The following is a 15152-nucleotide window of genomic DNA, read 5'->3' on the forward strand; positions in this document are numbered from 1 at the left end:
AGAAAAATCACACCTCTACCGCCTCATTACCCTCTCACGTCACACTGGCTGTGCTCAAGAATGTACAGAACAGACATCAGAATGGAGTGCTAGGATTCACAGAGCAGGGAGGCCAAAAGGACCTTTAGAGCAGAAACATGTAAAGCACAAACCTGGTCTAACATCCAAAATGCTCTTGTTTCTGTTGCTGTGTGGGCTTTTCTTTAACACCGATTTGCTTACAGGGAGAACCTGTTCACTGTCTATAAATTTACTGAAAATGAAACGTCTGCTTTCAACAAACAGGGTACATATTGTTGTGAACATTAAGGCTGAAATGTTAAATTCTTGCCAACTCTTACCCTTGATTTCTGCTCATAATCAAATTTTTTTTTTTTTTTTTTTTTTTTTAAGTATGTAGAAGTAGCAGTAATTTAAGTTTACTGCCATTATACTGTGTAACACAGTAACTCACTGGAACAAAGCTGTCAGTGCCCTCTTGGGCAGCTCGCTGCTCACAGAAGCACGTCGTGACTCGCACTGCTTTTAACCTGCTGCTGCTCCTGCACAAACTGCAGCCTTTCGGGAAAGGTTCACAGTGTGTTAGTATTTTTAGAACAACGTTACTATCCCTGTCACAGTAAAAGGCTTATCAGTTGCTCGTTACTCAACCTGCAAACTGGAACAACCTCAAAGATACCATTCTAAGATTTGAAAGGTCAAATTTAGTTTGTAATTCTTTAAAATCACACAATAATTTTGATAGCACCTTCAGACAGCTGAAAAGGCTGATGTTTCTGAGAATAAAACTGGCTATTGATACAAGCAAAAAGGGTTTGGCTACATAACTGAATATGTGAACAGACAAAGCAGGCAAGGAATGGGTCCACCAGCACCCACCCACTCCATGGAGCCCGCTAAGTATGTGATGCTCTGAGGTTTCCTGGTTACACTGCTGGAGGTGATGAGGTGGGGATATTTGTGCAATACACTTACCAAATAAACACTGGATTCAAATGGAAGGCAAGAGCCTACTTCAGCTGAAAGAATCAGACCAACCCAAAATAATACATGTTTACAGCCACAGGAAATATTTATTATCAACATGCATTTGTGCTATGGTTTATTCTTCTATACAACATAACTACTGCATAGCTTCCATAGCTGGAAAAAGCTTAAAGAATCACTCAGAGCCAAGATGTACACAAAGGAAAAGTATTTTATCATCTGTCCAACATACATTCAGTGTTCCTGAGAAACTGCCTCATAGGAGTAAATACTGCAAAATGAGAACACCCCCCAATCAGATCAGCAGAACTCATCTGCTCCTGCTGCCAAAGGAACATTACTGCTGTTACCACATTCACTTCATCCCCTCGATATGGAAGCCGGGAGCTCCTGGAAACCAACCACTTCTCTCGAATGCATCAGTGTGAATTACAGGCAGCCTGAGCTTGGCATTTGCTAAAGGAGCAATGAAGAAAGGAGCAAACACTCCCATATAGCAGTTTCATCCCAGTTTTGAAGCTGCTTATTTCAAGCTCAAGAATATCTGACATTCAGATTACTGGAGACTGATACCCAGTTTTGTATGGGAACAGCTCTATGAAGCACACCATGGAAGCAAGCTACCAGTGTAAAAGGTATGAGTGGAAGAATGAGCCAGGTTGACCGAGTAGGTCATTTTTCCCCCCTCTGCTTCACATAAATCTTATGTCACATACATAGTCCTGAAGTTAAATACTTTTAAAAGGTCAACAGAGTACCAATGCAAGATTATACTTGTATAATGTTTATTATTAAAATATTCAGCTGTTGGAAAAGCAAGATAAATGGCTATTCCTCACAAATTACAGCAAATGAATAAACTCCTGTACTTTAGATGTCTCTAGCATCATGGTGCAGGCCGGCTTTCTATTGCCCACTGTCCGCAAATGAAGAAAACAATGGCAATCTGATTACAAATTAATAACTGCAGCTTGACTGGGTGGAAGGAAAACTCTTTGCCTGTGACTCTTGTTAAGGTATCTTTGTAAATGACACACTGAAAGCAAATCTCAGTGCGTTTGCTTTAAGCTGCATTTCTTATGACAAATAATTACCAGTTTGAGATGCACCATGGAGCAGCACAGGTTGAACATGACACATCGCAAAGTGCTGCTGTTGCACAAGCCTCATCCGAACAGAGGTGTGGTTGGTGATCGGAAGCCACGAAGCTGAGCACATCAACACAGAATGTATCAACAGACACTGGCCTGTACCAACAGGTCCAGCCGCAGGGAGTGAGGAGAGGTGCCCCACAGGGATACACCCCTGCAGCCCCCAGAGGGATGCCTCCTGTGCCAGTGCATGTACGCATCTCCCAGAGGAGATAAGACATTCAGGGGTTTATGGCATCAAGACAGCAAAGCATAAAGTCACGATTTACTCTTTTCTCTGACAAAAACTCTAAATGCTATAAAATCCCTACAAATCTAAACACAGTACAACCGGTCAATTCTGTCCTCATGTTACTATATACATACCTAAACACAGCTTCCTGTACTCAGCCATTAGTAACTACCTCCGTACCTAACAAACCTAGACTGATACCTCACATCAGTATTAGCCCTTTACAGCTTTGAGGTATTACACAGAAGCACAATCAAGACAGAAGACTCTCCTTCTTTCAAAAAATAGACTCCTTTCACTGTGCTATTTTCCTATCATCTAATCCACTCTGTATTTCCAAAAGCCCCACACTATAAACAGTTTATTTGATACAAACTTGCATTCTCAAAAACACACCTGAATTTCTCTGGTAAAAAAACCCCAAAAAGCCAGCATTGTAATAACAAAGCATTGCTTCTCCCTGTAGGTTGTTCCAGAGCCAACAACCAACGAAGCCTATGGGAGCAATCCCTCAGCACTCCAGAAGAGCCACACTCACACCCTCACTAGCAGTTTGGACACACTGATGTGACACTGGCAAGGCAGGGAATACAGCAAACAGCTGGGGTCAGCACGAGGCAGGTGAGGCACCTCCATAGGCCAGCAGAGAGCCACTGGACCTTTCAGTCAGCTGCGGTGCTTGGCAGAACAGAACACAGGGGCACTGGATTTCCATCTGATGTGAGCAAACTCTCGTGCATTTTGCAGTTTCCAATTTCCCTCCCAACTTACTGCAGTCCACAGCACAAGCAGCCAAACCCAAAGCTCTGGTGATGAGCAGGGCTGCAGCTGTTTTTAACTGAGGGAAGTGGAGACCTTCATACTCTAGCAGACAGAGCAGCCTCACTCCTACACTGCCTTCTCAGTCTCCTTTCATTTCTCCAGGCAGCCTTTTTTGAGTTTTTCCACCAGAAAAACAGGAATGAGGTTCTACCTTTCAACGCTTGACTCACAAAACCCCCAGGGCTGTTCTCAAACCCAGCTTCCTCTGCGTGCATCTGTTGTATCCCTCAGGAGCTGTATGCAAGAGGAGGGCTCCTGATAGTTTTCCTTTCAGGACCTAGAAAACATCTCTCAGAGAAGACATGCTGTCCCTTTCAAAAGTCCTTCAGAGAGGGAGTTATTTCTTGGATAACTCACTCCCACTGCTACATGGCTCCAAAGTCACATTAAAAAACAGTGAAATTCACAGTAGCGCTAAGGTACCCACAGTGGTTTAAGCAAGTCCTTATGTTACAGCCCCAGCCCCTTACATACTCCAACCCCAGAGCCATTCCCCACTACAGGATTGATTACTAGTGAGGAACAACTGTGGATGTAGCACACATGGTCCCATCTGGGAAAATGCCTCAGCCCTAAACTTCAGCACTGCCAAGTGCTTCGCCTGCCTGCTCTGCAGGAAGAGAAGTATTTCTAGGGAGTCAGTGACAAACGCAAGTGTCCCATCTGCTGGATCCCCCGGATGTCTGAGCTTTGTCATTTCCCAGACTGCAGCAGGCTCACCAGCAGAGCTGCCTTCCATGGCTGCCAGGAGGGGAGCGGGCAGGGGGTCTGTACCATCTCTGCTGACAGCTGGGACACTGACAAACTTCCAATTAAACCAGTGACATGGGTGCACCCAGCACCTCTCAGTAGCTTACACAGGTGTCAGTGGCTTAATTGGGAGAAAGGAGAACTGTGCAGCTGCCAGGGGACACTGACTTGGCCTGCAGGATTGGCATTGCTCATAGCAAGGACAGATCCCAGGTCAGCTGTCGCTGCTTGAGCAGTCTGCGGGTATGACAGCTACAAAAGAGAAACCAGGCCCAAGTCCCTCCCGTGTCATCTCCTCTGGCAACCACAGCCATCTGCTCCCCATCCACAAACATCAACACCACAGCAGCTTATGCCACCTGGTTCTGGGGTCCTCAAGGGGCTTCACATTGAGAGCTGGCCATGCCTCTGCACCTCACTGTGCTCAGGAGAGCCCGGCAGCCTGTGGAGCAGCACCCTTGTGCTGAAAGCTGCAGACACTGGACACATTGGTACCTGGGGAGCAGCCAGTTTCCACCATGGCACAGAGTGCTCCGCACCAGCCGGAGGGGGAGCAAACTCCACATACTGAGTGAACCACAGGTACCTTTTGAGCAGGGATTCAAACCAGTCACGTGTTTAGGAGCACTAGTGTGAAAGCAGTTTGCTCCAGGTCAGGATCCCCATGTTTTAAAATGGACACTCTTGTAACTGCTCAGAAAAATTCATCCAGTGCAACATCTTACAGGATCAACCTCATTCTTCCTACTGAGAACCGTTTCACAGGGCACGGAGGTCCAGACCCATCCCACAGCACCTGAAGTAGAAGAGACTCCCCCCCTCACTTACAAAACCTTAGGCGCTCACAGCCCCACTGTATAGCATAAATTCAGTCAAGTGTTAATTGTCAGACACGTTCTCTTTCACAATACTGTTTGCATTGCTAACAAAGTTTTCAAAACTTCTCTGCTCCCCATTATATAAATGGCAATTAAGATAAAAACAACCCTGGAATTACTGATTCCAAGTAATTTCATAGCCAACTGCTATGATTTAAATAGGATTTCCCAAAGATCAGTGTCCTAGATCAGTCTAACAGCTTAGCTGCCAGCTCTGCAAACACAGCCCAGGGTTGCTCCAGCCTCACAGCACAGCAGTGCACAGCTCCTTTTCTGGGGGAACTTCCCTCATAAAATGCTGCTCCAACTCCTCTTTGTCAGAAGGGTCAAACCTCATTATTCCAGGGAGAGGAATTGAAATCTGACCAAATATGTTTTTAAGTAAGTTTTTCAATGTAAACATGTAAATATGTTAAATCACAGGTTTGGGCTGGAAGGGACCTTAAAGCTCATCCAGCTCCAACCTCTGCCATGGGCAGGGACAACTTCCACTAGACTAGGTTGCTCAAAGCCCCATCCAACCTGGCCTTGAACACTGCCAGGGATGGGGCAGTCACAGCTTCTCTGGGTAACATGTGCCAGTGCCTCACCACCTGGGACAGTGGGACAGTAACTTCTTCCCAGTATCTGATCCAAATCTACCAACTTCCAATTTAAAGCCATCCCCCCATGACCTACCCCTACATGCCCTTTAGCAAAAAAGTACCTCTCCAGATTTCTTGTAGGCCTCGTTTAGGCTCTGGAGGCTGCTCTAAGGTCTCCCCAGAGCATTCTCTTCTCCAGGCTGAACAAACCCAGCTCTCTTAGTCCGTCTTAACAGGAGAGGTGTTCCAGCCCTCTGATCAAATCTTACTACAAATTCCACATAGGTTAAGCTTTCCCAAACTGAAAATGCAGTCAAATTGTATTTCACTAAAAACCACTACAAAATTACAGTGACACAATGGTATTTGTCCTGCAGTGTCACTGATGCTCTCGTTTGTGTCACCTGCACGTGAACGCTGCCCAGCAGGGGAATTTCTAACTGGCCAGTCACTGCACAGGACACAACTACAGCTCTGTCCAAGAAAGATCTAGGAGTATGTTGGAAGAAAGCAATCTCCAGAAACGTGTGCATGCATCTCATCTTTAAAACAATTTCCTACATAACTTAAGCAGGTTTGCCAGGGATCAACACTGCACGCACTGTATCCAAGTCCTCATAACCTGCTGCAGCAGCACCTGCACTTTCAACTCTGAAAGCCTTAACTACTGCCATGTCAGTAAAGCAGCAGTTCCATGGGGCACTACCTGGCTCCTCAGCTTCTCACCTTCTGATCAAAGCAACAGAAATACTGACATAGTGTGGGACCAAATTAGTATAAATAGACTTTATTGAAGTCAGTACCTTCGTACTGAGGCCAAAGATTGTGTCTACATAAGCACAAGTTGTAACATTTCACAACTTCTAAAAGGAATGTCAACAATTACAACGATCATGCATACCATGGTCGATAATCACATTTTTTAGAAGCATTTTCAACCATTTCTAAAGAAATGCTTATAACATTGTTATATATAGAACTACTTTCAATAAACTGCAAAACATTGATTAGCTTTTCCAGTATGAGCTACAGTGTCAACACAAAAGGGAGGCATAAATGTTTAATTTATGAAATCAGAATGGAATATTTACTGTAAAGAAAAATTAAAAAGCTTTCAAATAAAGGCCATTATTGAACCAAAGTGAAGAGCACAACTTGAACTTTGAATCCTTTCGTCTCTTAAAGCTGTCCTCTGAGCAACTTCAGTTCAAAGCATAAATTCAGTACTGTGAGTATTCCTTGGACTGAAGTTTGGCAATGATGCGATCCAACTGTCTCTTTGCTTCACACTGTGGAAAATTGCTCATGTCATAATATTGTGGGGCAATTTTCACCAGCCTGTCAAGAAAGCAAAAGTTTGTTACTAATAGTCAAACTTTAAGATGCATCCTACAGAAACTCTGCAGCTGAGGGAAACAATTATCATTCATTTTCAGCCCATCTGTGATGCTAAGATCAATGAAAGTTTCACACACATTTACATCTCAGTCCCATCCTGTGCCAGCACCGGAGTCCAAGGCAAGAAAGCGTGCACAAGCTTTCCTCCTCACAAGATGCTTTCCTCCTCACAAGATGCTTTCCTCCTCACAAGAAGCGTGCACAAGATGCTCCTCCTCGGCCACGTGTCCCACACAGGACTCACTGCTGTCTCAGTATGTGTCACAGGAGCCCCTGCAGTCAGCGGTGCTGCTTCACGTAGAAGCCCACAAGAAACAGAGCCTGCCTCAATACCGATTTGTGCATGAGCACAGTTGAACCTTAACCGGTTTAAGCTTAAAAACACAACCAAGGCCATAGGACCCCACCTTTAGGCTATGCAGCGCTTCCCAAGAAAAGGATTTCTGAGGAAGGATTCAAATCTTTTCCACTCAAATACTGCAGGCTGTATACCTGCTATGTTTTATGACTTACAAATTTATGAACTCCTTCTGCACAACAGCACGATATCAACAACTGAAGAGCCTCATGTGTCGCCAAAGCTTGTAACCTGGCAGTTTAAGTACAACCTTAAAGACAAGCAAGACAATTCAGATCTTTGCTTGTCTGCAGAAGATCAGGCCTCCAACTCCCTCAATAGACACTCTATTGACAAATAAATATTAGGACAAGGCAGGGTGTACCTCTTCCCTTCATGTTTTAAGAAAGTAGTGAATCCTGCTGAGATCCTTCTGGAAAAATTTAAGACATCTACTGCAAAGAGAGGACCTCAGTCCTGAGAAAAGAGGCATCTAATGGTACCTCTTAAGCAAACAAGTGGGTGCTAGGACATCTCCCCAAACCTAGCACCTCCAAGCAGCTCCTTCCCAGCAGTAGTACTACAGTCTCTGGATTTAAGGCAAGCATTTCCCTGCGCACTGCACAGAGGCCAGTTTCACACACAACTCCCACAAACAGGAACAAGTATCCACAAAGAAAATCTTTAATCATCTGCGAGAGCTCAAGTCCACACCATCATTGTTCCTGTGACTGTTCTCTAATACTAGCTTCAGGAAAAGTGAAAGGAATTGCCTCAATTTAAAAAAGAAAACCAAGAGCTTTACAGTAGGTCATGACTGTTTTAAGATGTCTGGCTTACCATTCTGGCTTGATGTCTGTACATGTCCGAATGTAATTCTTTGTTGTAAGGACAAACTCATTGTACAGCACCCATTCTGGTTTATGATCAAGAACAGTGGAAGGATGCAACTGCACCACCTGGTTATCTTTCACTGTTAAATAATGCCCCGTCCGTTCCAAATGTGCCACCTAGGGACAAAGACATTCTTCCATTACCATAGGCAATTTTTAAGTGAAGTGATTTCAAGCCAACTCTCAAGTGTTCTACACACAACACACAATCCCAACTTTCAAACCTCATCTAAATTTGGCACACTACTTGACCACTTCAACCATTCAGGCTTTTTTATAGACACAATCAAGATGCCAGATGTTTCTGCTAACTGCCATGGTTAAGTGTATACTCTAATACACAATTCAAGCAACATACAAAAATATAGTTACCACCTAAAGAGAAGAATCATTATTAGAACAACAGCAAAGCAAAGAGAATATCAAAAAGGAATATCTATTGGACAGGTTTGCAACATCCCACAGTCAACCACGGTCCACTACAGACACCTGCTTCAAGCATTTGATCACAGCAGCTACTGTGGGACTGGAAAGCCACAATGCTATCCTTTCAAGTTCTTATTAGAGCAGTGTTTCAGCAGTAATTCTACTGATGGACGTATTGTTCTGCAAATGCTCTCACAGTGGCCTGTAAAACATCAGTCCAGTAGGAATGGGAAGTTTGGCATGTCAGAAATAAGAGCAACCTTGTTACAGCATGAGGTTCAGAGCTGGAAAATGTAGGTTCAGCAACACACTTCTGCTGTGACCTTGGTGAAAAATCAATTAATCTCTCTCTGACTAAGCTCCTTGCTCTATGAAAGGGAATAATGCCTTCCTCACTGAGATGCTCTGATACCTAGCTCATTAAGATCTGTGGGGAAGCAGACAGTTATCCTTAGAAGGATATAGTCTGTAAGAACAGTTAATCTAACAGAACAGGTAACCAGAGTTAACCTTTTGATACTGGCAATTCAAGATGACCTCAGTACTTATTTCATTACATATATATACAGACACACACACACAAATACCATAAAAAGATTAAGCAGGATGGACAATGGGTGAAAGATGTTGAAAGACATTTTTTATCAGGTCACAGTTAGCTGCTTTCCTTTAATGTAGGCTGTGTACTTCCTTGTTTTCCTAATTCCCTGCTATATCTCACCTTTTTCCAGTAGATTACAATCCCAAGACTTCTAAAGCAATAGCTACCTCAAATTTTAAAGTCAGAATATCTCCTCAGTAACACATTGAGTGTACTTCCCTTTTATATTTTATGCCATTAATATCCAGAACATGTTTTAGGAGTGGGACAAAATATTTCAATGGTCTGCAAAGCTTATCACCCAAGATTTTAGCAATAACACTGTTACCTTGCTTGAAGTCCAGGTAGTCAACAGAGGCTCTTTTCAATGGAGATTAACAGCGCTCTGTAATCATTTAGGCTTAATTTCATTCAATTCAACCCAACACTTGCAAAATTAAGTAGCAGCATAGCTGCAAACCAGACTAGAAAAGACATTCATCTGCCACAGAACAATTCATTAATTTAGGTTTCATTCTAGAAAACAGCTCGCTGTTAAATTAAACCAACACAATTTACCTTTAGCACCTCAGTCGCACTCAGATGTATTAAGACAGTGAGGTCTTATTAACTAGTTTTCCCAAATACATATGATTACTATCATCATAAATGACATGGAAAAGAGCTGTACTTCTTGTTTATTTTGTGTAATTCTGAACTAAGGAAAAAACATTCAGAACTAACTAACTAAGCATACTCAAAGAAAAAGAAACGCTGCAGAGAAGTACAGGTGGCTCTTAATTTCAAGGGAAGGACAGCAACTCCAATAACCCCAATTAAGAAAAATATGTTTCCTTAGAACACAGATATGAGGGATAAGTCTCTTTTAAGTGGTTACACACTATTGTGACTTATTTATATCCCAAGCTAACACTGAGCTACTGTACTTATCCTATTTAGATTCTATAAAGTGTGAGCACACGGATTGGTGAAGAGTTTCAGGCCCAGCAATGACAACAGCATCACGAAACACACAGAGTGACACTATGGCTGCACTGCAGGCCATGACGCTCCAGCAGTCAGCTACTGCATCCTCCCGCTCCCTCCTGGCCAGAGCTGTTCCTGCACAGCTGACTGAGTGCCAGCTCTGCCGCTTCTACAAAGGGGTAAGTGACTTGCCAGATCACGAAGCTACAAGAATTTAGGGCTCAAGCAAGCAACAAGGTTGATGTAAGGGAATGAACAAGGACCCATGGGAGGCAGTATATGCACCTACACTCCTCTGAACCCCAGTGCCTGTAAATGTACTGATAGTTGGGCCAGATGTCCTCTAGAGGTCACTTCCAACCTCAATCAATCCTTCAGTGATTATTCTGTGATGTTTTTCAGAGCATAAAAAGCATGAGCTTCCATAGAAACCACAGCATCATACAAAGAGGCTCATTTTTCAATGAGCAGTGGTAGTAAGCAAAATACACACCTGAACCCTGCAATCATCAAGGAATCCATCATGTATTAGTACAACACATTTGTGAATTATCCTACCTGAATGAGGAATGGGGCTGTAAGTGGAGAGAAAAGCTATTAACACTATTGACTACTATGAGGAGCTACACAAACACAACTCTTGAAGGATCATAAAGAGCCAAGCCAGCCCAGGTTGCTCTGCAGACTAAAAAAAGGCCACCCGCTGATCGTTTAAGAGACAATTACAAGGCTGTTATCAACATGACAAACCCCCATGGAAACAGTGGCCACCATAGGAAAAAGTTTTAATTCAAGTTCTCCTAACAGAGGCTTCAGGGATGTCACAATTTCATTAAGAATAGCACACCCTCCTCTGAAATTTTAAGCGTGCTCGTGCTTACGTATTATCCATCACGTCACTGAACCCAGAGAGCCCAACCAGGGGTTTTTAATCAAACACTGTCAACCCAAATGCATACAAAAGGCCAGAAGCAGGAAGAGTATTGCCAGATCCAATCTTTTTTAGATTTAAGGCTACAGATTTTGGCAGGCTGGTCTTGACAGCTTAGAGCAATTATTGTACCTTGTCTGTCTTTTTGAAACAATAATGCTAGCATGCACCAAAGGAGCACTGTCAATTGCCTGGATTCCTGCTTGCAGAGCATGCAATAGTGTCTCTGAAGCTATTAAAAAATTTAAACCATTCTTCTGCATTCGTAAAGCTCAAATGAATGCCATTAATTGCACTGGTGACCACCTTCATGTCATGGATTTATTACCTTTCTATTGTTGTACGAGCCTGATTATGTAACAACTTCAAAATATACACCATTCTACACACAGAATAGCACCAAGACAAAACAGCAGTAAGAATGAGATCATAAGAGGAGTACTGACATCTAAATTCCTGTACAACACCACGTCACTGAAATTCATCCTCTCTAATGACCCTGATATATCCTGTGATTCCAAGCCATGTTTTCCAAAAAAGGTTCCAGGCTTGATTTGAAGATACCACAGAGCTTTGATCAATCTTTAAAATCTGACTTAAATTTCCAACTATATAGTCTTGTTCTGCCTTCAGTACTAGAGCAGAAATGACAAAAGCTTAAGAAAACTGGTAATATCAAACTCAAAAAGTCACTAGAATGAAGATGACCCATCCTTTAAGGTACTCTGGCATTTGCTTGCCTTTTCCAATTCAATTGTAACAATTTCTTTCACTTACTTCCTGTGGTATAACTTTTGCTTAGTCTTTTCCACACACTTATTTCAGCTACACGTCTATTAACACTTTAGAAATTATAAGCTTTGTTTTCCTACTTCTGTTGAGTAAATAATCATCTACATCACTAGTTCCTGAGTTCTGTTGCCAAATTACAGACATGTTACAGTTGTACAATTTTCCAATCCCTCCCCGTTAAGGCAGGATGTATCTAGCACTTCAGTATTGAGAAGACGACATTTCTCTGGTGTACTTTATTTTAAAAGAGCTGATTCGACAAATACCACTCCTGCTCTGTTTTACACATTTTGCGTATTCTGATGCATGACACAAAAATAGTTACTGAAAGAAGTCAATAAACATTTTTCATAACAAAAACTAGAAGAAAGCAGGGACGTAACAATTCTATAAGACACTTAACTCGTTGTTAGCACCTATCCTTCCAAAAGTTCTTCTGCAAACATAATTGCTGGTAATTTTAACTTATTTTACTGTTCCTTCTGCTTGTCTAAGGATTTACTGGAATTCAAGTTTGCATTTAAATATAAAGGGTGAAGAGATGACGTATCACCACCAGAAACTCCACATTTATCAGTCACTGACACACAACTGAAGGCAAATTTACAGTACTCAACACCAATTACATAATTTGTTAATAGTTAATACAGGCCCTGACATCAACCACAGGTCCTGGTTACGACAGGAATTTCTACGGTAAGATTTGGTGGCTCTTTTTAGGACACAGAGGCCATTACCAAAGCATAAAACAATGCAGGCAATGAGAACTACTTCAGAACAAGGGCTACTACTGGTTTTAACACTCCATTTAAAGCTTAAGAAGTTTGAAGAAACAACTTCTGCCATGTGCTGCCCATAGACTATATTATTTACAGGGTATGTACACACTTTGCAAGCGCGCGGACTTGGCACTCTACTCACGCTCTGAACTACAAGGACACAGAACAATGTATGAATTTCCTTACAGGGCTTTCTGAACATGGGCCCCCAAATGCCAGAGCCAGAATACCTGCTTAAAGAAAGTAGAATGTGCACACAGACTGCATTTTTAAGTACTTCAACTGTTGGAAAATATATCTACTTAAAAGAGATGTTGTTTAAGTTTTCTCCTGAAAGTTACTCAAAACAACATGGAATTCATGAGAGAGTTCAGGCAAGGTCAAACAGCACGCGATCATGGAGGTTAAATAGTCAAAGAAGAAAACAAAATAAAATGGACTCAAACACATCAAAGGAGAAAAGAAACTGCTGAAATGGCTTCCACTCTAAATGTCTTCACCAGGTTTGCCATAGCTATCCCTTGATTCAGCCCAAAAAGGCAATTTAGGTGAGAGGGTCAGTAAACAACCTGTTGGCCATGGAAGCCAAGGGGACTTCTGGAAGGGCTTTCGTTTTCATCCATGTGAGCCTATATTTTTGTTGTGAATAGAGTAGTAATGTCAGATCTTTACCTCCTGAGCAGTAGAGACTAAAGTATCTTTGAAAAGATTTACAAAATTAAAGGTGTAGGGGGATTGTGTGCTAAGGCATCCCCAAGAAAGATGAAGAAACCAAGTGCTGAAAGCAAGGACTGAACACAGTGACTCCCATTAAAGTTTCTGTACTCCTGGATCTGCAAAAGGCAGCAAAGGGACTCTTCTAGCCCCGGGGATAAACACTGAACAGAAAAATCACAGCATTAAGGGTCTATGACACCAAAACATTCTACCAAAAAACAAAGCAAACAAAAAAGGCAACACCAAACCAAAACACAAGAAACACCACCCAAAGAAAAACCTCAGCCTGCATTCTAGCCTGGAGACATGCTTAACATGAAATGCAAAGCAACCAGGCAGCAGCAATGAAGACTGGCTTCCACACATCCTCGTTCAAGAGGCAAGTGAGTTACAAAGAGCATACATCTTGAGAGTACAGACCTGCTCCAGTACTTGTGACTGACATATTTTTAAAGTGAAATATAAATATGGAAAAGTATGGCAAAGAAAACACTCTCCTTCTACAAGGACTACATATAATTAATATTTACATACAACTACATTTCCCCTACTTGTATCGGACTACAGATAATTTTAAAACTACATTTCTGCAATTACTTTGAAATGCTGTATGAAGTTCCTTCCCCACTTATTCAGAAGTTAGTAGCCAATTCCTGATTAGTCATGCCAGAAACAGTATTTTGGTATGAGAAAGACTGCCTAAAGCTTCTCTACCAAGATTTGCCTAAAGAATGTACTACTGGAGCAAAAACCAAGTAATCCAACAAAGACAAAGAGGCAACAGAGTGAGCCATATATAATTTAATTAACATCCATAAAGTTTTGATAAATTTTAATAACCATCTTAAAATTAAAAGCCACCTAAACATCAGCTATGTTCCTTGCAAGGATGCATACATACCTGCATGAAATACCCAGTAACTAATGCCTTTCTTATGTTGATGTAATAGTCTCGGCTGGTAAAATCTGTGCTTCTACGAGGCAAATTAAATCTATCCATGATTCGTGACAGCTGTTGGCGTACATTGTCTGCAGACATCAGGGACCTGTAGTTAATGAAGTTGTCATAACACCACTGAACCGACTCATGATCTGCAACATTAAAACACATGAATCAAAAATGAGTATTTCATCCAATTAAAGCAAGTAAATAAAACAGCAATTGATCAATCAGTCACATGAACCAGAAAAAAAAATATCCACAAGCTTTCATATATGACAAGAGTTCTTAGTTTCTTAAGTCATTTTCTTGCGTTATAGATAACTTGCTCAAATTGTTTTCTAGTGAGGCAGCATGTGGCCAGGACAAAGTAGCTCCCCTTCCCCAACACACACAATATACACACAGTCACTGATGTTTGGCTGAAATATCCCCACCAGTAAATGTCAAAAAAATCACACCCCACAACTACAAAAATCATCTTCTCAATCGGCACTGTAAAATGTAACTGAACTTCAGGAACACTACATCATCTTTAACTGCAGCGTGCAACGGACACAAGAAGACTGTACACAATTACACTTGCATTTGAGAAAACAAACCCTCCTTAAACCCAAGTGCATGTTTAATACCAAGAAACCCAGTTCTCCCTACCAATTCTGTTGCTTTTGAAGTGACGCTCTTCTAAATCTGTTACTTCAATAATCCAACAAAAACAGTGTTAACAAAACTTAAAGTATCTCTTGTACAGAGACTATTATTAACTTGCATTGAAAAGGTTTCACAATAAGTAATACGCTTTAAGTTTTTTGTCCTTTATATTACAGAATATATTTAAAATTAAGTATGAATGCTGAAGTTCTTGTACACTAGCCAGCAGAATCACAGCTGAAGTACCGCAGCATTTGCACCATTCGAACTGTGCGTGTCAGATGATCTGTAACTGGTTTATATTGTTCTAGATATAA

General features: G+C 41.8%; 1 protein-coding gene across 4 annotated transcripts in view; it reads right to left on the minus strand.

Annotated features, from left to right (window-relative positions):
• DHX15 (DEAH-box helicase 15) overlaps positions 1 to 15152 on the minus strand; it is a 56578-nt gene continuing 41426 nt past the window's right edge. For 3 of the 4 annotated variants that reach the window (XM_080619249.1, XM_080619248.1, XM_080619250.1), the window contains exons 12-14: positions 14146 to 14336; positions 7980 to 8149; positions 1 to 6742 (exon numbers count right to left, since the gene is read on the minus strand). In XM_080619249.1, coding sequence (XP_080475375.1) covers positions 6625 to 6742; positions 7980 to 8149; positions 14146 to 14336 — 479 coding nt within the window. In that variant the 3' untranslated portion in view covers positions 1 to 6624. Of the gene's footprint in view, positions 6743 to 7979; positions 8150 to 14145; positions 14337 to 15152 lie in introns of those variants that run through there. The other variant, XR_013956997.1, reaches the window with a different exon arrangement.

Source organism: Psittacula echo (assembly GCF_963264785.1).
Source record: "Psittacula echo genome assembly, chromosome: 1".
Lineage (NCBI taxonomy): Eukaryota > Metazoa > Chordata > Aves > Psittaciformes > Psittacidae > Psittacula > Psittacula echo.